The sequence below is a fragment of the Hemicordylus capensis genome, chromosome 1 (assembly GCF_027244095.1).
Source record: "Hemicordylus capensis ecotype Gifberg chromosome 1, rHemCap1.1.pri, whole genome shotgun sequence".
Taxonomy (NCBI): Eukaryota; Metazoa; Chordata; class Lepidosauria; order Squamata; family Cordylidae; genus Hemicordylus; species Hemicordylus capensis.
Window position 1 is genome coordinate 439,333,768 of NC_069657.1, and position 24,671 is coordinate 439,358,438.

Consider the following 24,671-nt stretch of genomic DNA (forward strand, 5'->3'; position numbering starts at 1 on the left):
TCAGAAACCATAAAGTCCCCTTAAATATTTCTCGCTGAATGCATGCAGGCAGACGGTGGCATGATTTATGCGCTGCCCACTCAGGAGCCGATTGCAGGTAGGTAGCACACCCGCTTCCTCCAATCAAATCTACATTGTAATTTCTAGAAATCAATTAGATGCAAGAAGCAATTACCTATTTTTAAGCACCGTGTAATTTGTTTCCCCTGCAACAGGAGAATACAACACGTATCAACAAGATGCTTTGTTGGCCTGGTTGCTCAGAGCTGTAAGAGTCTGTGCTGTAAAAATGGAGTCTGCCCTACATCATGCAGTCTGCCCTACGAACTATTAACAAAAGGTATGTTTAGGCTGTTGGGGTAGAGGCAGTTTCTGCAAGAGGACACATCACCCTTTTTTTGTATGAGGAAGGAATGCAATTTGCCTTTCATCCATCTATCTGCATTTCCCCCTTTAGCTCTTTATTCAGCTTCATGCCACTCTCTCTTCCCACATGCCAGATTCTTCTATTTTTAATCCATGGTCTGCCCTGGACCCATGTGCGGGGGATTGAGCTAGTTAATTATTTTAACTGGTTATGTTGCTGAAGTTTGTGATTACAGTACCTCATTCAGAATATGTATTTGCCTAGCCCATGAGGCTCAGATGTATTTTGAACTGGGTATCATTTCTCTAAGATGTTGTTCCATAGTTCAGAATTTCAACACAAGATGCTTCACAAGTGCAGAGTGACCTTTTATTTTGAGTCTATTTCTCTCTCAAGTCCTGGACCCAAGTTGCTGCTCAGCCAGAGTTGAGCAAATGCTCCAAAGACTCAGAAAAGCTCACAGAGACTGTGGAACTCAGCTTGCCCATATCCTGGACCTTCAAAAATCCAATCTTTGAGGGCTTTTGTAACAACTCACACAACAGTTGTGATGATTGTTCAAGACTTGGACAAAAAAACAGACAGAATATTGAGGAGCTGTTGAAACTGACCAAGCAATATGAGCTGTGAGAGAACTCTTAGCAGCTAAAGATGACCTTTTCTTCCCCTCTAAGCAAGCTTGTAAATACTGAATTATTTCTGAAGCAAGTGGAAAGGTGTTTGCCCATCACGAATTTAAACATTCTGTTTTAACTTATCCCATGCTTCCCTTGTCATCTCCACAAACTATGACATGCAACTCAATCGTATAGAGAACTCCGAATAAAGTCCCAGATTTCAGGGAGACAAGCCCATGAGTAACCATGCAATCTGATGATGTTTACTCAGAAGTAAGTCCCAATGTACTTGCGGAACTGGCAACATGGGCAGGCACTGAAATAGAAAGGCCAGTGACATTTTTAGCACCTCTTTAGCAAGGAGGGATGCTCTGAGTGAGCAATTAAATAAGAGTGCTTTTAGCACTTCAGTCACACAATGTCATATCAGTCCTTCCAGTGCATAAGCAGTTTGCTTTTGAATGTGTTCTGACAACATGTGAGGTAAGTGCTAGAAAGATCAAGGAACCCCATCCTCCAATTGCAAAGAGTGTCTTGTTGGATGATTACATTGAATCCGTGAGTAAAAAGAGAACAAGAAGGCTCTAATGTCGGAGCCGACATGAGCCGGGCAGTATCCAGTTCTACAAATGCCACCCCTTAAGGTGCGAGGGTGTAAATGCCTCAGATAAACCAAAAGGGGACAGAGTTGAACCAGATAAAAAGCAGACAGAAGGATGTGCTAGCCCGTCAAAGAGATCAAATGGCCAAAAGAAAGATAGCACACACCCAGTAAAAAATTCAGCATATAGGTGTGTATATGCCAATGCCAGAAGCCTCCAAGCCAAGATGGGCAAGCTGGAGTGCTTGGTTGCTAATGAAAACATAGATATAGTGGGCATAACAGAAACATGGTGCGGCAGTGAGAACCAGAGGGACACGGTTATCCCTGGATATAAACTCTATAGAAAGGACAGGGAGGGGCGACTTGGAGGTGGGAAGCACTGTATATTAAAGAAAGGATAGAACAGCAAAAGCTAAAAAACCTAGGAAGACTGGAGTCTTCCACAAAAATACTGTGGGTGACCATACAAGGCCTGAAAGGAAATGTGCTACTAGGAACGTTCTATTGCCTTCCTGATCAAAACACTGAGAGTTACTGGGAGTTGCAGAAGGAAACCAGGGAGGCATCAAAGAGAGACAGAGCTGTGTGACTTCAATTATCAATGGGGAAGCAACCTGCCTCGAGAGTAAGGTGGCTGTTGGTTCGAATCCCTGCTGGTGTGTTTCCCAGAATATGGGAAACTCCTATTATATCAGGCAGCAGGGATATAAGAAGGTGCTGAAAGGTATCATCTCATACTGCACGGGAGAAGGCAATGGTAAACCATTCCTGTATTCTACCAAGAAAAACTGTGGTCATCAGGAGTCGACACTGACTCAACAGCACCACCTTTCCTTTCCTTTTCAATTACCCACACATACACTGGGAATGTTCACAGTCAGGTAATGTCAGAGAGGCCAGATTTCTAAATACGCTGAATGACTGTGCCCTAGAACAGTTGGCCATGGAACCAACCAGAGAGAAGGTGACCTTGGACTTAATCCTGAGTGGTGTACAGGACCTGGTACGAAATGTCAGTGTTGTGGAACCTTTAGAGAGCAGTGGCCATAGTGTGATCAAATTCAGCATACATGTGAGGAGAGAATCACCAAGGAAGTCTAACACAGACCCTTTGAATTTCAGAAGAGGAAACTTCTCTAGAATGAAATTTCCTTCGCTCCAGAATGCATGTAGTTTATTTAAAACCACAATATTAGTGGTGTGCCCGAACCGGTCCGGCGGCCATTCCAAAGAATGGCCGAACTGCCGGACCGGTCCGGCCCTGCCTGGTTCGGGTCCGGGTGGGGGGTATGCCTTTAAGGGCGGGAGGGCTTGCTTAGCCCTCCCGCCTCCTTGCCCCCGCCAGCGCCCGTATTTAACAGTATAGGGGCGCTGGAAACCAGCCGCCCCCCCCCCCGCCGCCGCCTCCGCGGCGAAATAACCCCCAAAGCCAACCAGCCCTCCCTCCCTCCCAGCTAGCTGCCTGCCCGCCCACCCGCTCACCCGCTCGCTCACCCGCTCACTGGATAAGAAACGAGAGGAGCTCCGGCACAGAGCTCCTCTCGTTCGGAAGGCCTCCTGCAGAATGGCGGCTTGCGCGCGTGCGCATGCATGCGCCGCAAAGCACGCCGTTCTCCGGAGGCCCGGTCTACCCGCCGGGAAAGGGCCGGGTAGACCAGGCCTCCGGAGAATGGCGTGCTTTGCGGCGCGCGCATGCGCGCGCGCGCAAGCCGCCATTCTGCAGGAGGCCTTCCGAACGAGAGGAGCTCTGTGCCGGAGCTCCTCTCGTTTCTTATCCAGTGAGCGGGGTGAGCGAGCGGGTGAGCGGGCGGGCGGGCAGCTAGCTGGGAGGGAGGGAGGGCTGGCTGGCTTTGGGGGTTATTTCGCCGCGGAGGCGGCGGCGGCGGGGGGGCGGCTGGTTTCCAGTGCCCCTATACTGTTAAATACGGGCGCTGGCGGGGGCAAGGAGGCGGGAGGGCTAAGCAAGCCCTCCCCGCCCTAAAAACAAGGCCCCCCTTCGGTGCCGGTCCGGACTTCTCCGGACCGTGCACATCACTACACAATATTAGAATATTAAACTTTGGCAAAAGAAAAGCAAGGAGGCAATAAGGGAGGTGAAAAGAGTTTGAGGAACATTTAGCTAAAAGCATCAAGGGGAATAACAAAAACTTCTTTAAATACAACAGAAGCAGGAAAACTGCCAGGGAGGCAGTTGGACCATTAGATGATGAGGGAGTGAAAAGGATTATTAAGGAGGAAATTGTAGAGAAGCTAAACGAGATTTTTGCATCTGTCTTCATGGCAGAGGATACTGAGTGTATACCTGTGCCAGAACCAAGCTTCTCAGCGACAGAGGCTGAAGAACTGAGTCAGATAGAGGTGACAAGAGATGATGTTCTAAACTGTCTGAAAAAATTAAAAATTAACAAATTGCCAGAGCCAGATGGCATCCACCTAAGAGTCCATAAAGAACTCAAATGTGAAATTGCTAACCTCATTGCAAAAATATATAATTTATCCCTACAATCAGGCTCTGTACTGGAGGACTGGAAAGTGGCCAATGTAACACCAATTTTAAAAAAGGGATCCGGGGGGATCTGGGAAATTACAAGCCAGTTAGCTTAATGTCTGTTCTGGGCAAATTGATGGAAAACATTCTCAAGGATAAAATTTTTAATCATATAGAAGAACAGGCCCTGCTGAAGAAGAACCAGCCTGGCTTCTGCAAAGGTAAATCTTGCCTCACTAACCTTTTGGAGTTTTTTTAGCATGTCAATAGGTGTGCGAATAAAGGTGATCCAGTTGAAATAGTATACTTGGACTTTCAAAAAGCTTTCAACCAAGGTCCCCATCAAAGTCTCTTGAGAAAACTTAGCAGTCATGCGATGAGGGGACAGATTCATGTGTGGATAAGTAACTGGTTGAAGGATAGTAAAGAGAAGGTAAGAATAAATGGACAGTTATCTAAATGGAGAGAAGCGCCCTCCCCCCTCCGGGATTGGTATTGGGACCAGTGTTCTCTAACTTGTTTGTAAATGATCTAGAAGGGGTAAGCAGCGAGGTGGCCAAATTTGCAGAGGATACCCAATTATTTAGGGTAGTAAAATTGAAAAGAGATTGTGAGGAGCTCCAAAAAGATCTCTCCAAAGTGAGAGAGTGGGCAACAGGAGGGGAAATGTAGTTCAATATCAGCAAATGTAAAGTGATGCAAATTGCTGCAAACCAATCCCCCAACTTCACATATACGCTGATGGGTTCTGAGCTGTCGGTGACTGACCAGGAAAGGGATCTTGAGGTCGTGGTGGACACTTTGTTGAAAGTGGAATCAATGTGCAGTAGCTGTGAAAAACGCCAATTCCATGCCTGGAATCATTAGGAAGAAAGTTGAAAATAAAGCTGCTAATATTATAATGTCCTTATTCAAAACTATGGTGTGGCCACATTTGGAATACTGCGTGCAGTTCTGGTCACCATATCTTAAGAAGGGCATTGTAGAACTGGAAGAGGTACAGAAGAGGGCATCCAAGATGATCAGAGGCCTAGAGCACCTTCCTTACAAGGAAAGGCTATCTGGGGCTTTTTAGTTTAGAAAAAAGATGACTGAGGGGTGACATGATGGAAGTCTATAAAATCATGTATGGTGTGGAGAAAGTTGATAGAGAGAACTTTTTTCTCCCTCTCCCATAACACTAGAACCGGGGTCATCTCATGGAACTGACTGCCAAGAAATTTAGGACCAACAAAAGGAAGTACTTTCTCACACAACATATAATCAACCTATGGAATTCTCTGCCACAAGATGTGATGACAGCCAACAGCCTGGATGGCTTTAAGAGGGGTTTAGATACATTCATGGAGGACAGGTCTATCAATGGCTACTAGTCTAAGGGCTATAGGCTGCCTTTAGCCTCAGAGGCAAGATGTTTCTAAATACAGTTGCAGGGGAATAGCAGTAAGAGAGAGAGCATGCCCTCAGCTCTTGTGGGCTTCCCAGAGGCATCTGTTGGGCCACTGTGTGAAGCAGGATGCTTGACTAGATAGGCCTTGGGCCTGATCCAGCAGGGCTGTTCTTATGTAATGGATGATGAAATCTCAGAAGTTCACAAGAGAAATTTCACTTTTTATTTTTTATTTTACTTTGATAGAAAAGGTTTGTGCTAGAAGTTGCTTCCAGGTTATGATTCTTACAATATATGGTAATAAAAAAGCCTTCAAATGGGATTTTCTAAAAAATCTATCCATCTAGTCTTAAATTGTTTACATATATGTCAGGATCACAGTTGTGTGCCCCACCGATTTCTATCAATGAGCTATCATTACTCTGGGCATTTGTTAATACAAGTAGTTTGGCCAATATGACGATTTCATAAACCATATGAGAATTTTCCCAGGTGGTTCCTGGACATCAACTGAACCCTGATAAAGTCCTCATTCTATCATGATTCTATTGACATTGGGGAACAGTTAGGGTTGCTGTGCAACTTGAAAAATGCTTCTGGGCAGCAGAAACAAGGGAAGATGCTCTGGCTGCTGCCTGAAAGTGGTTTAATGTCATTCCACAGCAGTCCTATTGTGTTACAGCATCAGGGCTGCTCTAATGTTGATGAGGAAGGCCTGCCTGTCTTGTCAGTCAAGAATTAACAACAATAATTCAAAGATGCAGAAAGAGGAAAGCAATTGCAGAATCACTCACAAGATACCAAAGCTCTCTTATATGTATCTGTTCTTGCACACATCATGTCTCCTTAACCAATAACAAACAACAAGAGTGCTTATTATAGAATTAGGCCTTTACCAGGTTTCAGTTGATGCAGAGAAGCCATTTGAAAAAATTCGCTTATGTTTTCTCAGTAAGAGGAGGCCTGAAAGTCTCTTCAAATTTCTGGGTTCCTCTCTAGGAAAAAAACTAAGAATGTCAGCTTCTCCTTAGAAAAATCCTGAAATTCTCATTTGGTTTTCACTTTGGATTTTGTTTTGTTTTGTTTCAACCATTAAAAATTCAGTTAATTCTATTATTTCCATCATTCCCCAGCATTTATTTATTATCTATATATTTAATTCTCTTAGCTGGCATGCATGTCCTCCTGGATTTGGCGGCGAAACTCTCGTGAGAGTGCCTAGCATTGGGCGAGAGTTTGGGGCAAAGGAAAAATGGCGGCCACCGGGAGGCGGCAGCGGGACAACCTGGCCTGGCCAGGCCATGCCATCCCGGGTAAGCGGAGGAGGAGGCGGCAAAGCCCGGCCTGCCTGCTGGAGGCAGCGGTGGAATAGCCGTCCCGGCCTTCCCAGGTAGGGGGAAGGTGGCAGCACCAGCAAAGCCCGGCCTGCCCGCGGGAGGCAGGAGGCGGTGACGGGACAGCTGTCCCGGCAGTCCTCGGTAAAGGGGAGGCAGCGGCAGTGGTGGTGAAGCCCAGCCTGGCCGCTGGGGGCAGGAGGCAGAGTACCAGGAAAGAAAGTGGCAGGGAAGCAGCGGAGAGACTGCAAAGGGGATGAGTGGGAAAGAGAGAGTGCAGAGTGGGGCAGGAGGGAGGGGGGAACAGCCAGTCCCAAATAGCGCACAGATGCTCTGTGCAGGTAGGCTAGTTTAGAAATAATATCACTTGAAACCAACAAAAAAAGCCTAAAAACAGGTTACACAGGAAAAGGAAAGACGAAACGGTCCTTTATCCCAGAGTGCATGATTTTAAAAGGAACACAAGGGAGATACCAGCAATAATAATGGAAGAGACAGTTGCCTGATAACTATAAGGAAGACACCACTTTAAAAGCTGCCTGTTTGCCAGGTAGCAAGGAGCCCAGGTAAGCATGTGCATGCTTACTCAGGAATAAGGCCCATTGAGTTTGAAAAAGTTTACAAAACATTAATAACCTGTGCTACATCGATGACACTACTCTGAAAGCTGAGAATGCGGACGATCTGCAAGCTCGAGTCATGAAAATCAAGCAGCACAGTGAAAAAATGGGACTACGACTAAATGTAAAGAAGACTAAACTAATGACAATGGGTATAGCAACCAGCCTCAGAACTGATAATGAAGACATTAAAGTGGTGGGTAGCTTCTGCCTTTTTGGATCGACCATCAACAGTCAAGAAACACACCACAGATTAGCATTTGGTAGGGCTGCAATGAAGGCCTTGGAAAGGATGTTTAAATGCCATGACGTGTCTATACCTACAAAGATTAGAATCGTTTGGATTATGGTTTATCCCATGATACTCTATGGATGCGAAAGCTGGGCTTTGAAGAAGCAGTACAGAAAAAGTATTGATGCTTTTGGACTTTGGTGCTGGAGAAGACTTTTGAGGATACCATGGACAGCCAGGAAAACAATCATATGCTTTTCACTCGAGGAACAAATGACCAGACTCAAACTATCGTACTTTCGACACATTATGCAAAGACCCAGCTCCCTCAAGAAGTCTATATTGCTGGGAAAAGTTGAAGGAAAGAGAAGAAGAGGATGACCAGCAGTCAGGTAGATGGACTCGATTACAACAGCAATGAATGTTCTACTGAGAGACCTTAAAGGCCGAGTTGGAGACAGATCTTCCTGGAGAGAATCTATTTGGTTTCTAAGAGTCAACACTAACTTGGCGGTACTTAATCAATCAATTGATCAAGTGTGTATAGGACTGTAATTGCTGATAGACAGAACCTTGCAGCTATTTTTCACTTCAGTGGCAGTTGGTACTTGGCATGTCTGGCTCTGATGTGTGAAATCACATATGGAGCAGACTCAATTTTTGTGTTATTACCACATGGAGTCACTGCCACTTCAGCATGTTTCCACTGGTTTCCTTGTTACCAGTGTTCCATGTAACAGGGATTTCCAGATGTTGACTACAGCTCCCATCATTCACAGTTACAATGGCCTTTGTCTGGGGATTATGGGAGCTGTAGTCAACAACATCTGGGAATCCCTGTTACAGGGAACACTGCTTGTGACAGTGATCTTATAAGGCAAGAACCGACCCTTATACTCAGTGGGTTACATGCCATGGAGGGTAAACTTGAGCAGTGCTCAACTACCAACACCACTGCAGGCATTTAAAACACCTGCTGTGCTGCAAAACTGGGCTGGTGTCCTACTACTTAAAATTGTGCAATCACACTTCTGTAGTTTACATATACTATTTCAAATGTTGTTTCATTGGAAATAATGTATGGGCTATTCACACGACCAGAGGTGCAGCGGATGGGCAAGAATGAAGGCTGTGCTGAACTTACCTTCTCCCGGATGATCTCCTTGCCCTCCCTACCACTTCCTGGCCATGCTGCTTGGCTGTGCACATGAAAAGCTCTCCTGGGAGCTGTACGGCTTTCCAGGGGCCGGAACAATGAATCCCAACCTCCAGGAATCCCACAATGCATCATGCAACAAGCACAGTGCACTGGAGGATTCCCTGTCAGAAGGGTGCTCTAGGCACCCATCTCTGTATCTGCTTGGGCTGCAAGAAGCCCAAGTAAACACATGATCCTGCTGTGAATAGTTGCTGTACTTTGACAGCATGCATTGTTGTTATTATTATTCCTTTCTGTGGGATAGCAGGATTGGGGGGCGGGAGGTTGACTAAAGGATCTGGGCGAGTTCTGCTGTTCCTGCAAAGCTCTGCAAAGGCTCTGCTATAGTTCATTCATTCACCCTCGTCTGATGTTTAAATAGCCTTTAATTTGGGATATTACACACTGTGGCACTGTCTAACTCTCCCCCCACCATCCAATACTTTGAATCCTACTGTGTTTCACTTCTTGGCAGGCACACTATGAAAGTGGATTTCTGGAAAACACTCCAAGTATTTTCTTTGCAAATGGGCTCAGCATGATTAATGGAGCAAGGAGAGGTTCTGTGGAGGTCAGCTGCACTCAGTGTTTGCACCTGCAGCTCCCCTGAGGTCTTGGGGGAAGGAATGCAAGGCAATCTGGGGAAGATGGCAAGAGGCACATTTTCTGTGCTACAGATTCTTGAATGCTCCTGTGTCATAGTTTCTCAACAAAACCACACATTTACCATTTCTACTCATCATTAATACAGTGTTTAGTTTACAGAGAATGCTTTATGCTCTTTATTGAGTTAAACCAGTCAGGATGATACTGTGAGAAACACCATGAGCCAAAGGTGAAGTTATTTCCTCATTTAGTTGGCAGTGCTTCTCTGTATTCACCAAACAGAAGTTTGTGCATCTCCACCAATGGTCAAACCAAAGTTTTCACACCAAGGACATGCATATGTGACTGCACACTGACTGAGCTTCCACAGTTTATCCATCACTGCCATTTCAAAGATGGGGAGCTGGGACTTCGATATATTGACTTGTCAAGACTATCTACAAGCTTATGAATATGTGAAGCCAACTTCTACGGAGTCTGACCATTGGTGAGATGGGATGTGATGATGTCATGGTACCATCTCCCCACCTCCATGCATTAATTGGTTCCTTCCATGATCGACCCACATAAGGACATTGCTGGCATTTAGGACAGACAAAAGGAAGTAGTTTTTCACACAGCACATAATTATTCTATGGAATTCTCTGCCATGGGTTATGGCAATGGCCACCAGCATGAATTATCTTAAAAGGGACTGAGACAAATTCATAGAGGACAGGGATGCATGTGAAACAACGAATGATTCAGTCTTACACAGTCAAACCACTGGCCTCTTAGCCCAATATTTTGTTCTCAGACAGGCACTAGCTCTCCAGGATCTCAAAATGCAGTATTTCCCGGCATTATCTAGGATCTTCTTAAATTCTGGATGTGAGAATTGGACCTAGGGACCTTCCGCATACAAGGCATGTACTTTATATTGAGCTATGGGTCCTTCTTCATATTAGGAGCAACAGTTTGTTAGCTCCCCCTTGAAGAAACAACTCCCTGTACGTAAAAAAATGCACATCATGGAGAGAAGTTATAGCCCATATCATTACTTGGACTGCTAGTGAGCAGTAGGATGATTTCAGTTGTAAGCCCCCTGTCCCTCTCCAAGGCTTATCGAAAAAGCATACATGATACAAAATAAATATACATTGTAACAATTCAAAATCATACAAATTATGCAAAACAGCTTCATTTACATTATTTCTATGGATTGCAGAATTCAGAATCTGGCTTTAAACAGCCCTTTCTATGCAAGAGTACACGATGCTGAGTAATGGGTGCCCAAACCAAGGGTTGTTTCAAGCCTTCATCTTTTGCTCCCCACCCCCTCATCAAATCAGGCTATAGGAGCTGCAGCTTACAGAGCTCTCCACTGCACAACAGATCCATATAAATCATGACTATACTGGTCTACTTGAAGGTGAGCAGGAAACACATTTTCTTATGTACCTCACAAGAGTTTATTCTAGTCTGTATAATGCTCATTACAAAGCTAAACCATCAATATGGTCAAACTCCCTACCCATTATTATCAGTGATACATACTCCATATGAATAGGACTGAGCTGAAAATTACAGCAAACTGAGCTCTTTATCAGTTAATGATGGCTTTCACTTGAGGAGAGTAAGTGTACTTCATATCTTTTGACAGTAAACTTTCATTTCCTTATTTTGGAGAGAGTGTCACTCAACACACCATCAAAGATGACAATTATTTCCCCATCTGATGACACAATGGAAGAGGAAAAAAGAGAAAGCAAGAGAGCAGAATTCAGTTGTATACAGACCTTCTTTAAACTCTCCCCATTGCAAAGTGAACACTGAGATAAATAGCACTGTGGATAATATTGAGACAGTCAGTACAATGGAAGTGGGAACTAAAAAACTGGAACAGTGGAGAGGCTTACTGAGGAAGTTCCATGATCGCTAAAGGAGTCTCCATATTCAGTTGCAGGTTATCTCTGAAGACAAGATGCTGGAGATTAAACAAGACATAATCACAACCCTGCTGGATCAGGCCCAAGGCCCATCTAGTCCAGCCTCCTGTTTCACACAGTGGCCCACCAGATGCCTGTGAGAAGCCCACAGGCAAGAGCTAAGGGCATGCCCACTCTCTTGCTGTTGCTCCCCTGCAACTGGTATTGAGAGACATCTTGCCCATGAGACTGGAGGTGGCCCATAGCCACCAGACTAGTAGCCATTGGTAGACCTGCCCTCCATTAATTTGTCTAAGCCCTTTATAAAGCCATCCAAGCTACTGGCCATCACCACATCCCGGGGCAGAGAATTCTATAGAATAATTATGTGCTGTGTGGGAAAGTACTTCCTTTTGTTGGTCCTAAATTTCTTAGCACTCAGTTTCATGGGATGGCCCCAGGTTCTAGTGCTGTGAGAAAGGGAGAAAAAGTTCTCTCTGTCCACTCTCTAGTGAGCTGCTTACCCCTGCTTGTAAGCTTTTCGGAAGCATCCGGCTGGCTGCAGTGGAAGCAGGATCCTAGAACAGATGATGGATCCAATTTGGCAGGGCTATTCTCGTGTTCTTATAAAGAAGCAAAGGAAGCAGCCTAGAAATAGTTGTATATCCTCCTTCCTCCAGCAGTTAACTTGGGTTCTCAAGTGTTTTCCAGTTTGGTAGTGAAATAGGGCCACTCAAAATAAGACAGTACATAGAACTGCCTCATATCTGGTCAGACCATTTGTCCATCTAGCTCCGTCTTGTCAAAACTGACTCTCAGTGGTTCCTCCAAGGTTTCAGGCAGGAGTCTTTCCCAGCCCTACCTGCAGTTGCCAGGGAAGTGAACCTGATACCTTCTGCATGCAAAGCAGATGCTCTTCCACTGAACTACAGCCCATCGTCCAAGGATGGCCCATACACTGCCGGAAGAGCCCCTGGTGGCACAGTGGTAAAACTGCCGCCCTGTAACCAGAAGGTTACAAGTTCGATCCTGAGGCTCAAGGTTGACTCAGCCTTCCATCCTTCCGAGGTCAGTAAAATGAGTACCCAGAATGTTGGGGGGCAATATGCTAAATCATTGTAAACCGCTTAGAGAGCTTCCAGCTATAGAGTGGTATATAAATGTAAGTGCTATTGCTAAACACCCACTGCAGAATACCTTTCTGCAGAAAATTTGGAGATCCAAATGCAATGGATCTTCCCATCCAAATGCAAACCATGGAGGACCCTGCTTATCTCTCTATTGTAAGACCAGCTCTCCTCCCCATAGTTTCTGCATAGCTGGGTATCAAAATTGTATGAGTTTGTAAGTTAAAAGAGAATTAATACCCCACAAAAGAACAGGTCAACAAGGAATTATACACTGAAAGCTGTAATAGCAATGCACGATGGGCATGGCTATAAAGACTCATCGGAACACTTTACCTTTATGGTGGGTATGCAGCAGAGAATGAGACTAAAACCTAGTCATTCTTGGGTGCCGCCACTAAGCAACTAAACCAAGCCAGCAAAGAAAGAAAGCCCCAATGCGCTACCCAAACAAACCAAAAGTAACTGCAAATGCTGGCTTTCCAGAGCTGCAGACTCAATAACAGACATTTTGAAATCTCAAGCAACAATACATGTGTTTGTGGGATCCAAAAATCTGAGGAGAGGGAGAGTTGATAGGATTCCTAGCTCAGTGGTTCTCCTGTATCTCTCCTATATCCAACAGAATCCAAAACATGCCTTAGTTTCACTTAGATATTTATGCATCAATACACAAACTATAGTATACCAAACATTACCAATTCTACATTCCATTTATTTATTTAACATATTTATATACCACCCAAAACTCACATCTCTGGGCAGTTTACAGTAAATCAGCACAAATTAAAAAGAAAATTAAAAGTTTAAAACCATGTAGTCATAGCTCCTACCAGAGCCAGAGGCCAGAGTTCACTGGAGTGAATCCTGGACTGTAAGGGATTCACAGTAGGCTGCCACCATCCATTTTATTTTGATGTGGGGGAACCCACTCTCCATATGAGGTTCTTGGGGGGTAAAGTGGCAAAGCCCTCCCTAGAAGGGGTTGAGTATTCGTAGGCCTCAAGAGACATGTGACTAAGGCAAACCCAAAATGAAGAATAGCACATTTCACCAACAATGATTTATTAACAGATTAAAAGAAAAACAAAAGTATTCAATAAGAACAATTGTCTCTCCATAAACCAGATGGTAAGAGAGGTAAATTTTCATTCACCAGGCAACTCAGATTCAAGCAATACAATAAAGGAATATAACTCCCCTCATGCATTTAACTGAACTGGTCTCTATCTTATTACTCACAGGCAGGGATCTTCCTGCTATCTCCAGCCTTCCGGGCTGTGGTCTTCCCATTTCTCCCACAGCTTCTCAGCCAGCTGCTTTCTCAGGGCCTTCTTGGGAAAGAACAAACTAAAGAAGAAGAAAAACCTTTCTCTTCTTCTGGTGGCTGCAGTTCTTTGCCCAGTCCTCTGGATTGATGCTTCTGTTATGATTTCCCTGGGCTTTCCCCCCTTATTAGGAAAGGCCCACCTGCACAGCAGTTGCTCTAAATGAGGCCTAGTCCTCCCTCAAATCCTTCCCATCACTGCAAGTGTTAAAATCTAGGAGTCTAATTAAAAGCCTTTTTAAAAGTTAGAGATGGGGAGGCTCTTATTTCAGCAGAGGACACATTCCAAAGCCTCGGGGCAGCAATGGAGGTGGCTGAGCCAGAGACACCACCAAATGAGCTGGTGGCAGCTGCCGATAGACCTCCCCAGATTATCTCAACATGTGGCAGGACTCATAATGAAGAAGGCATTCTCTTAAATACCCTGGTCCTAAGATTTTTAGGGCTTTAGAGATTATAACCAGCACTTTGTATTTTGCCCAGAAATGTATTGGTAGCCTGTGCAGTTCTTTTAGTATAGGTGTAATGTGGTCCCTTCGAGTTGATCAGAGACCAGCCTGGCTGGTGCATATTGCACCAACTGCAGTTTCTGGACTTAATCTAACGTTGTCAATCATTTCCAGATCATCAACATGTAATAATATTGCCCAGCCCCTCAAGTAAAATCATCTGAGGGAAAGTGTTATCTAAAACATGTGGCTATGAAGTCCTCTGGTGAATTTTTTTTACAAATTGTCCAGAAATAACGTTACAAATTATGCATCAAAATGGTAAGATGCTGTTGAGCTGACATCAATAGGAGACAAAGCTTGAAATTCCTTTCCTGAGATGATTCACCAGTTGCCCAAACCATTGAATGTAAGATAAAATTCAATTACATCTCAATCCATCATATGAGTTTAGACCCAGAATGGATCTTCTTCAGTGGCAATGTTCCAAAATTGTAATTCCCATTAAAAATATTTAATTGTAACTGCTCAACTTAATTTCCAGTATAAGACTTCCTATATCCAAAGCACTAAAACAAATAACCTAAAGACAGTAGAATATATCTATTTCCAGCGAGCTTGGGGTATCAGCTGTAGTTCAGAAAGTTTGATCTTCTCATCTCAGTACCTTTACCCTTTATCACCTTCTGCAATTCTCAGCTGCAACAGGTAAGTATCCATCTGGAGTATATGTTCACTTACAGGAAGTGTATCACCTGCATGTATTATCCTCTATATTTTATTTGGGTGTGGCGGGGTAGGTGGGTAATATAGTGTCTTCTCTTGATGAAAGCTAATGTTACTGATGCACTTTCTATCCTTTACTCAAATTTTCATTCTACTAAGTTCTGGTGTAGGTTTGAAGGGAAACTTGACTAGCTAATTTTACACTCTCTTGCTCTCCAAACTCAGATTTAGAATCTTCTCACATGAGAAAGCCTGCCAGATGGGTTTCTGTTCTGATCATTCACTCCATTTGCTTTTTAATTGTTATGCTGCAAAAGAAACTAAGGCTCATAGATCGAAGAGAACTTTAAGTCTATTACTCATTCCAAAATGAGGAGCAGGCCTTTCAGTGACTTCAAAATTTATTACTTGTTATGTGGTCTGGAAAACATGGTAAAACAACAACAACCCAAAATTGATAAACAAAAGAAACTTGACCTTGTTCTTCTTCAAGAAATGCATCATAAAAAATTAGGGTGATAAATTGTTAATGCAGTTATAGCTTAGAATCATTATACAGCTCAGTTTCTTTGAAGTCTCATGTTGGGGCACTAATCACCTTTAGACCGTTGTATTTTGTATCTGAAGCAGTTATGTGAAACCTAAAAGATCATCAAGTTTGTAAAGGGAAAAAATAGAGAGAGACTGTCCATTCTTGGATCCATTTATTGCTCCCCAATCAGGACAAATATCAATTTTACAGAGTCGTTCTGAATAATACAATCAATTAAAAGTATGAGAAATATTTCAAATATTGGTTAGATATATTTTCATGCCTATATAGAATTGGGTCCCCCCCCCCTTTATAAGTTAAACTTTTAAATTGTATATAAAACTGGAACATTATGAAGATATATTGAAAGCAAAAAAGAAAAGAAAAATATTTTAAAGAAAATATCTTAATATTGTATTTGAACCCCTCATAAGATAAGGGTGATGATGTTTCTTAAAATCAAATTCTCTGCTTGCAGGCCTCATTTTCAGTAAATATGGCCCGCTAGAAGTTTGGTGCAGCTGCAATGATGTTAGAAGAGATTACTAGCATAACTTAACTTGCCACAACACATAGAAATCATTCACACAATCAAAAATGGTGTTCTACCTGGGTTTGGGAGCTGTGTGTACACCCAAATTCCAGTGGAAACAAGGTGGGAAGAAAAGCTAACCAGGTTTTTCTCCAACCTTGCTTCCACATAACCTGAAACTGGGAACACACACAGCTCCCAAACCCGGGTAAAACACCATTCTAGATTTTGTGAATGACCTCAAGGCTGTTCCCACGATCATGAGAAAGCAGGCTAAGCTCCCTTAGCCCGCTTTCCAGTGGTCATGGGAACCACCGGGCTCACGGGCGAGCCCGGTGCTCGCAAGGCAGCTAGCCTGCCTAAAGCACCTTCCCTTTAAACGAGGTTAACAGAACGGGTGCTCCATTAACCTCGTTTTCCTGCTCGTGTGCTGCTGCGGTGCATGGCGACACATGAGTAGACCCCCACCCAGGAGGCTACAAGCAGCCTCCCAGTATCGGGGGTCCTCCCAGAATGCCCCACATGCTTGTGCAGGGCATCCTGGGACTTCCAGGGTCTGTGCAGCCCCTAATCCACACAGCCCCCACTGGCTCCATGACGGAGCCTTAGCAGTTGTGTGGGCGGCTGATCCGGCTGTCCAGGGCTACACAATTGATTGGCTGCGGGGAGAGTGGACTAAGCCCCCTCTCCCCACAAACCCACCAGAAGCTCTTCTCACTGGACGTGAGAAGAGCTTCCTCATATTCTTACAGTGATTTTCTTTTTACTTCACCCAATTGATCCCAGGTGATTGTTGAGTCTAACACAGGACTGATAAAACAGTTGCCACCTCTGGCTATATCCCAGTGAAAGCACTATGCAAGCCTATAAAGCACAACCAATCCCCACTACCTGGAAAATACACACAATGGGCAGGATCTAGGGATGTGCACGAACTGGTTTGAACAACCGGCTTTTCTGCCAGTTTGAAGGTACGGGGCATACCTTTAAGGGCAGGGGAGGGTACGCTTACCCCTCCCACTGCGTTTCCGCCACCGGCGCTCCATTTTAAAAGTGTCCATCAGGGCAGCTGCATACTGCCCTGCCGAAGTACCCAGCATGCATGCACATACCAGGCATGCCCAGTGTGCGCATGTGCGCTGGGTGCTTCCTGTTACTTCCGGCTGAAGAAGACATAGGGCAGCAGGGAGGTATGCTGCTGCCCCAACTGACACTTTTTAAATGGAGCGCCGGTGGGGGAAACACGGCAGGAAGGGTAAGGGCACCCTCCTGTGCCCTTAAAGGTATGCCCCCCACTGGTTCCATGCGTATCCCTAGCAGCATCCAGACTAGTTAACTCAGATGGACACGCGGGATCCTGTGCAGCTTGTTCTTAGAGCAGGCTACAACAGAATGCAGAGTCCATGGTGTGGGTGGGCAAGAACAGGAATCACTTGATAGTGGCAAGATCCATAAGAGGTTTGCTTCTCTAAACCACTCATTTTAAAAACTTGGAAACGTTAAGCCATTGACAATTATTCAAAATCTACACTGGCTAGGAACAAACAATACATATAATAATAGCCAACAGCACAAACAGATGGAACACCAAAAGCATCAGCAAGAAATGTTTGAATTCCATGGGCAACTGAATTTGAATTCCATGAGTTATGCTGAACATTGAAAACAAAACGTTGAAAGTGTAGCATAAAAATCAGGAATTATCCACCATCTTTGGAATTATCCAAGGGAAGGGGAGCATCTGTGTCACAGAACCCTGAACTGCAGTGTCACAGAATGTGCTCCACCTAAGCATGGAGCTTCCTGCTCCCCTGCTGCTTCATAGGAACATAGGAATATAGGAAACTGCCATATACTGAGTCAGACCATAGTTCCATCTTGCTCAGTATTGTTTACACAGACTAGCAGCGGCTTCTCCAAGGTTGCTGGCAGGAATCTCTCTCAGCCCTATCTTGGAGATGCCAGGGAAGGAACTTGGAACGTAGATGCTCTTCCCAGAGTGGCTCCATCCCCTGTGGGGAATATCTTACAGTGCTCACACTTCTAAAGGCAAAGTGTGCCATCAAGTCCATTTCGACTCCTGTTGCCCACAGAGCCCTGTGGTTTTCTTTGGTAGAATATAGGAGGGGTTTACCATTGCCTCCTCCCGTGCAGTATGAAATGTTGTCTTTCCAAATCTTCCTATATCATTGCTGCCCGATATAGTACCAGTGGGGATTCGAACCAGCAACCTTCTGCTTGTTAAAGCATTTCCCTGCTGCGCTATTTAAGGTGACTAGTCTCCTTTTAATACACAACCAGGGCAGACCCTGCTTAGCTAAGGGGACAAGTCATGCTTGCTACCTCAAGATGCCCAGAGTGTAGTTCCCTGTGATTGGCAGGGCTGGAAGGTGTAATGGTAGACAGAGAGAAGCTGCACACTGAATACTAGTTGTGCAGGAAAGGAAGGCAATGGCTCATTAGCTGAAGCAAACATTCTCCCTTGAGAACTTTCAGCTCAAACTTTGCTTGCCTTCTCTTTTCACCACTTTTGGAGTGCACTTCTCTCTTCTGCCATTTTTGCAGTGGTGGCAGCAAGCCTCCTCCCAGCTGCTGTGGCTGTTATCCACCCCCAAGATCCCTCCTGATGCCACAGGTAAGATCCACACATTTGGCAGAAGGACCACTGAATTGCATCCGTCCCCTGCAGCCTCCAAAGCAGGCTGTGAACATGAAATCCATTCAGACCAGTCCCAGAGAAAAGTCACAAGCCCAGTACTGTGACAGGAAGGGAAGAGGTGGGGAAACAAAGTTTGGTGCATTTAAGGGATGCAATGTTGGGTGGGGCTTATCACTCTTGCTGCCAAGTGCGGCAGTTTGATCTGTGGACTCTTACATATACCAAAGACTGTTTCAAATAAACATACATTCATGCTTACCTGGATAGGGTCGGGGTTCAGGCTTTGCAAAAAAAGCAGCAATTTCTAAATCAAGAGATAACAGAAAATGAAATCAAACAAATAATTAAGCTAAAATAAAATCATAAAGCCCCAGGCCTAGATGGCTTTGCTAGAGAATTCAATAAGCAATTAAGGACTCATTCACATCTAACATCTCTCTTCAGCAATATACTTAAGAGTGGGGTTGATCCCAAAGAGATGGCATTCAGCAGGGCTCATACTAGTGCCTAATCCTTATTATAGGATTAAGACCCTCTGGTTAGCAGTTAACCCGGCTAACTGAGCTAAGAGGCAGCTCTCTAAGTGTTTCACTTACATTTATCAGGAGGGAAGCACCTGGCCCTAATCAACTCTAGCTAAACCCAGCACAGCATTCCTCCAATGGCTGTTGTTAGTAATGTAACTGAATCCTCTGTTGTCTTGTGGTAGCAAGCATGACTTGTCCCTTTAGCTAAGCAGGGTCTGCCCTGGTTGTATATGAATAGGAGATTAGAAGCGTGAGCCCTGTAGGATATTCCCCTCAGGGGATGGAGCCACTCTGGGAAGAGCAGAAGGTTTCAAGCTCCCTCCTTGGCATCTCCAAGACAGGGTTGAGAGAGACTCTTGCCTGCAACCTTGGAGAAGCTGCTGCTGCCAGTCTATGTAGATAGATGGACCAATGGTCTGACTCAGTATATGGCAGCTTCCTATGTTCTTATGACCATTCTATCCTTGGATACCCACAAGGCCATCAATAAACTGGAATGACCTTTTTAAAAATTTTTTTTTACTCTGCTCTGAAATATGAATCCAATCTAAGCTCCATTGCATCCATTGTCTTTACTATGCATACAACATCATATGACTTGCATTCATTAAGAAGGGTCAGAGTTGCCTGTTATTTGCCACCTCTGTCGAGTCTATGGCAAGATCAATCCAGGCTCTGTAATTAAGATCTTACAATTGATGGTCACACCCACACCATAAATATATTTCCAGAAAATACAGCCCTCATATTAATACATTCTAAAAAAGTGATTCCTAAACTGTTCAAATGATTAAAAAGAGATGGAGCTGTGCTGAGTCAAAAAATAAACTTGCATAGATTGGTACATCTTTAGACAAAATATCCCCACTTTCCCAACAGAAAAACCTGCAGTGTATACAGAAAATGAGGCTATTCTCACATGCACTGGAAACCCAGCTGGGCTCCCTTAGCCCAGTTTCCACTCCGCATGAGAACTGCCAGGAACTGTGCAGCTGCCAGTGGTGGCATGATGGCCAACCCTCTTGGGTAGCCCGCCACTTAGCGACTCACGAGTAACACCCCGACAGGGAGGCTGCAACAAGCCTCCAAGCATCGGTAGGCTGCCCAGAATGCCCCACACAATCACACGGGGCATTCTGGGGACCCGGAGGCCACCAAAACCCACCATCCCAACCTCTTTGTAAACAGAAAATTTAATATCTAGGATTTAATATTTTAAGTTCATATCTCAGCTCCAAAAAGTTAGCTTCAGAGGTATGTAAATATCTGGTAAATTACTCTTATTCTTTCTGGCTATATGGAAATAGCAAGGGGGGCTTTTACTTTAAACACTTGCTATCATAGGTTATGGTTTCTTGTTCTGAACTTCTGATAGAAAAGCTGACATATTAGGGGTGCAGCAAGATTAGAGTGGGCCCTGGGACAAGGTGAGTACCTGCCCCCTCCCCACTTTGCATCTTTGCTGCAGAAGAACTGTAAGAATGTGGTAAAATACAAAGCATTCTATGCATGTCCTCCCTCTCACGCCCATGCAAACAATATCACTCACTTCCCATTCAGAAGAGAATATGAAGCTGTTGCCGAAACAGTGGGGGGCCCTCCCTCAGGGGCCCATGGACATTTATCCCACCTTGTTCAATTACAGATGCATACCTGCTCATTAGATATTGCATGCAAATGGAAAATTTCAAAGGACATAGAAGGAGTCCTGCTGGATAATAGGGATGTGCATGAACCGGTCCGAAGGCTATGCAAGAGGCCTGCAAACCGGTTCGTGCTGGTGCCAGTTCAAAGTTCGACGCCAGTGGGGGTATCCCTTTAAGGCCGGGGGGGTTGCACTTAAACCTCCCGCCACTTTCCCCCCGCCAGCGCTCCATTTTTATAAAAAGTTTCCGGGATGGCAGCATTCCTCCCTGCTGCCCCTGCCTCGTTGTTGCCCGGAAATACAGGAAGTACGGGCTGTGCGTGTGGTCGCCGCCACGCACCCGCACCTGCCACACATATCACACGTTGCATGCATACATCACACATGCAATGTGTTACATGTGCGGTGGGCGGGCGGGCGCGCACACGGTGGCAGACACACACATAACCCATACGTCCTGTATTTCTGGGCAACAACGGGGACAGGGGCAGCAGGGAGGAACACTGCTGCCCTGAAAACTTTTTATAAAAATGGAGCGCTGGCAGGGGGAAAGTGGCGGGAGGGGTAAGTGCAACCATCCCGCCCTTAAAGGGAGACCCCCGCCGGCATCGAACTGTGTCTCTGTGGTTCCGTGCACATTACTACTGGATAAAACCAAGTCCCTTCTGGTTCATTATCCTGCTTTCCACAGGGGCCAACCAGGGGCCTCTGGGAAGTCCACAAGGAGGATTTGAAAGCAATCACACTCTCAAATTGTTACTCTACAGCAGGGATTCTCAACATGTGGGTCCCCAGATGTAATTGGACTTCAACTCCCATAATTCCCAACCAAAGGCCACTGGGGCTGGGGATTATGGGAGTTGAAGTCCAATAACATCTGGGGACCCACACGTTGAGAAACCCTGCTCTACAGGAACTGGAATTCAGTGACATTCTAACTCTGAATCTGGAGGTTCTCCATAACTATCAGGATCAATAGCCTCTGACAGACCTCTTGTCCATAAATTTGCCTCTACTCAACAGTCTCTTCTGCAATTTTGGTCTGAACATATCATAGTATAAACTGATTTTTACACCAAAGGGTACTGCAACCATAAGTTCTTTAGCTCATTCCACTGATATTCTATTTATTTTCTTATATAATCCTCCAATCTCTCTTCTTAAATTGATTTTACAGTTCTCCCTTTTCCTTTCTTTTTCCATGTCCCTGTTTATATGCAATAAAATATAATTTAAAAAGAATCTGTTGTAGGTGTCGAAGAAAGAAAGAAAAAAATTACCCTTCACCATAATAAATAAACTCATTCTTCCTCATAGGAAGTCAGGCCCACATATGTTACATGCCGCGAGTGGCAGTGAGATGATTTTATTAGAAATTTAGTCCATATTTTCTTGATTTCACTTACTGAAACAAATCAAAAAGAGATGAAGTGGCTCCAATCTCATGCATTAACTATAATGAAAGCAACATACTTCCCAGAGACAAGCTCAGTCAAGTGGAGAAATAAAAATCCGTAGCCAGAGGGAGCCTGCTAAACTAGCCATTTTTTCCCCTCCAGTGACTAAACTATCTCTCCCTTCCTTCATACTCCTGCAAGTTTGCTGTTTCGGTGTTAACGTGATAAAAAAAGCAATGCTCTCTCAGCCTCACCCCCAATTATGCTCTCACCACAGTAAGGTAGAAGCATGATAATTTTTGTGAGGGATATATGAGATGTGCCAATAGCTAGCACGCATATATAATCACTGCTAGGTGGCTGAGATGGGGGGGCCTGAGCATAATCACAGGGTCTACTTGATGGGCAGCCACAGTTGGATTACGGCATGCTGAGGCCCTAACCTATGTCAAACGTAAAAGGCCCCACAGCATTACAAAAGGGCCAGAAGCCTCGCCTTGGCATGTGACTCGCGCTCCTTCACCTCACTGCTTATGGTTACAGCACTGTTCGTCTGAAGAGGAGAACACTACCTGTAACCACGGTGGCAAGCACTGGTCTAAATCGGACCCTGGCCTAAAAAAGTTTTGATAGAACTTACACTTATTTCTGCCCAGATATATAAACTCAATATGATAAATAATGTGTGCAGGCATAAACCTGTAAATATATTTGTGTCATATCAGAATGATAATGTCAATCTGAGAGTCTTTCCCCTCCTTTATTTTTTCAACCAATTATGTACAACTTGAAATTCAGTCGTTTTTTGGTATTCAGAGGCTCCTCATAAGGTGAAGCCCTATGCTGTAGCTTATTTAGCTTGTGTCTACATCCAGCAGCATGGGCACCAGTGTTCATGCCCTGTAAGGAATACTGACCTGGGACTCATGCAGTGTGTTTCTTGGGTAATGACTACCATCTTAAACTTTTGTACCATTTACATGGCCCATCTGATCTCCACCTCTGGTCCACTCAGAGCTTATTTAAACATTCAGAAAAGGCATGTTATAGTTATAACAAGGAAGTGCTTGCATATTGCAGCTATAGCTTCTTAGGGCTATAAGAAGAAAGTACTTCTTTGCATGAGGTACAATTAACTAATGGAACTGGCTGCTATAAGATACAATGATAGCTACCACAGGGAATTAGGCAAATTAATGGAAATAGGCTTATCAACAGCTAACAGCCATGATACCTAAATGGAATCACTAGATTCAGAGGCAACATACTCTTAGTAACAAGGGTGGGTTGAGTGGGGCTGGGGAGGATACCAGTGGAGGAAGGCTACTTATTGGTTTCCTGAAAACATCTGGCATGTGACAGCTGGTCTGTTCTATTAGGACTTACATTCAAGACAGTGACAAGCCGAGGTCCGGTTTAGATTACACTGTGTGCTCTGAGACCAATCTGGATATTCAGTAGGCTTGCCAGAAATAAATGAATATGCACCTCCTTGAAACTATGAAACTATGGACTGGTTCTCATGATCCAGCAATCATTGTTATGCCACTGAATGCTGGGTGGCAGAGAGAGGATAAAGCATGCATACTCCAATTCCGCGTTGTCTGTGAGGTGAAACCGACCTGGAAGTGATCATGTGTGAGGGACCCATTGTGGTTGCTCAGTGTAAGCAACCAACATCAACCACCCTACTCCAAATCTAAGATTGCCAGTGTCAGTTGCCCATGCTAAGCAACCATGATGGATCCCTTTCACACACTTGCCAATCCATTTCATCTTGCAGACAAACAGGAACTGGGAGAGCCTGTGTTTTCTCTTCATAGGAACATAGGAAGCTGCCTTATATTGAGTCAGACCATTGGTCCATCTAGCTCAGCAATGTCTACATAGACTGGCAGTGGCTTCTCCAAGGTCACAGGCAGGAGTTTCTCTCAGCTCTATCTTGGAGATGCCAGAGAGCTCAACCACTCAACATTTGGCAGCATAACTATGATGGCTGGATTGTGAGAACTAGCCCTATTACTTGAACTCCTACAATCCTCCTATAACAAAGACTTGGAAGTGGCAACTCCTATGCTCCTTCTGTATCTCAGGGGCCTCTAAATTATCCATTATTTGTGAACACTGACAATGTGCCACCCTGGGCATCAATAATGTAAAATTCTAACTGCAAGGGAAAAGGCATTCAGCTCAGTAGCTGACCTTTGACAACCTTGGTGAATTCCACGAGAGACTGACATTAAAGTTAAGACAAAACTGTTCCTTTGTGTACATGATAAAGATGCTAGATGTTAAGACTGAAAAGGGAGCACTGAGAAATGCCTGTGAAATTGCAGAGAAGCTGAAGTCTTTGCATCTGGATTCATTACAGAAGATGTTGGAAACAT

At 44.5% G+C, this 24,671-nt stretch overlaps 1 protein-coding gene across 27 annotated transcripts in view; it reads right to left on the bottom strand.

The window, feature by feature from the left end:
* The window catches only part of NRXN1 (neurexin 1), a 1,475,796-nt gene that overhangs the window by 1,147,337 nt on the left and 303,788 nt on the right, over positions 1-24,671 (bottom strand). For 16 of the 27 annotated variants that reach the window (XM_053244359.1, XM_053244582.1, XM_053244300.1 and 13 more), the window contains one exon: positions 18,975-19,019. The exons of the other annotated variants lie outside the window; for them this stretch is intronic. In XM_053244359.1, coding sequence (XP_053100334.1) covers positions 18,975-19,019 — 45 coding nt within the window. The remainder of the gene's footprint in view (positions 1-18,974; positions 19,020-24,671) is intronic. 27 annotated transcript variants of the gene reach the window in all.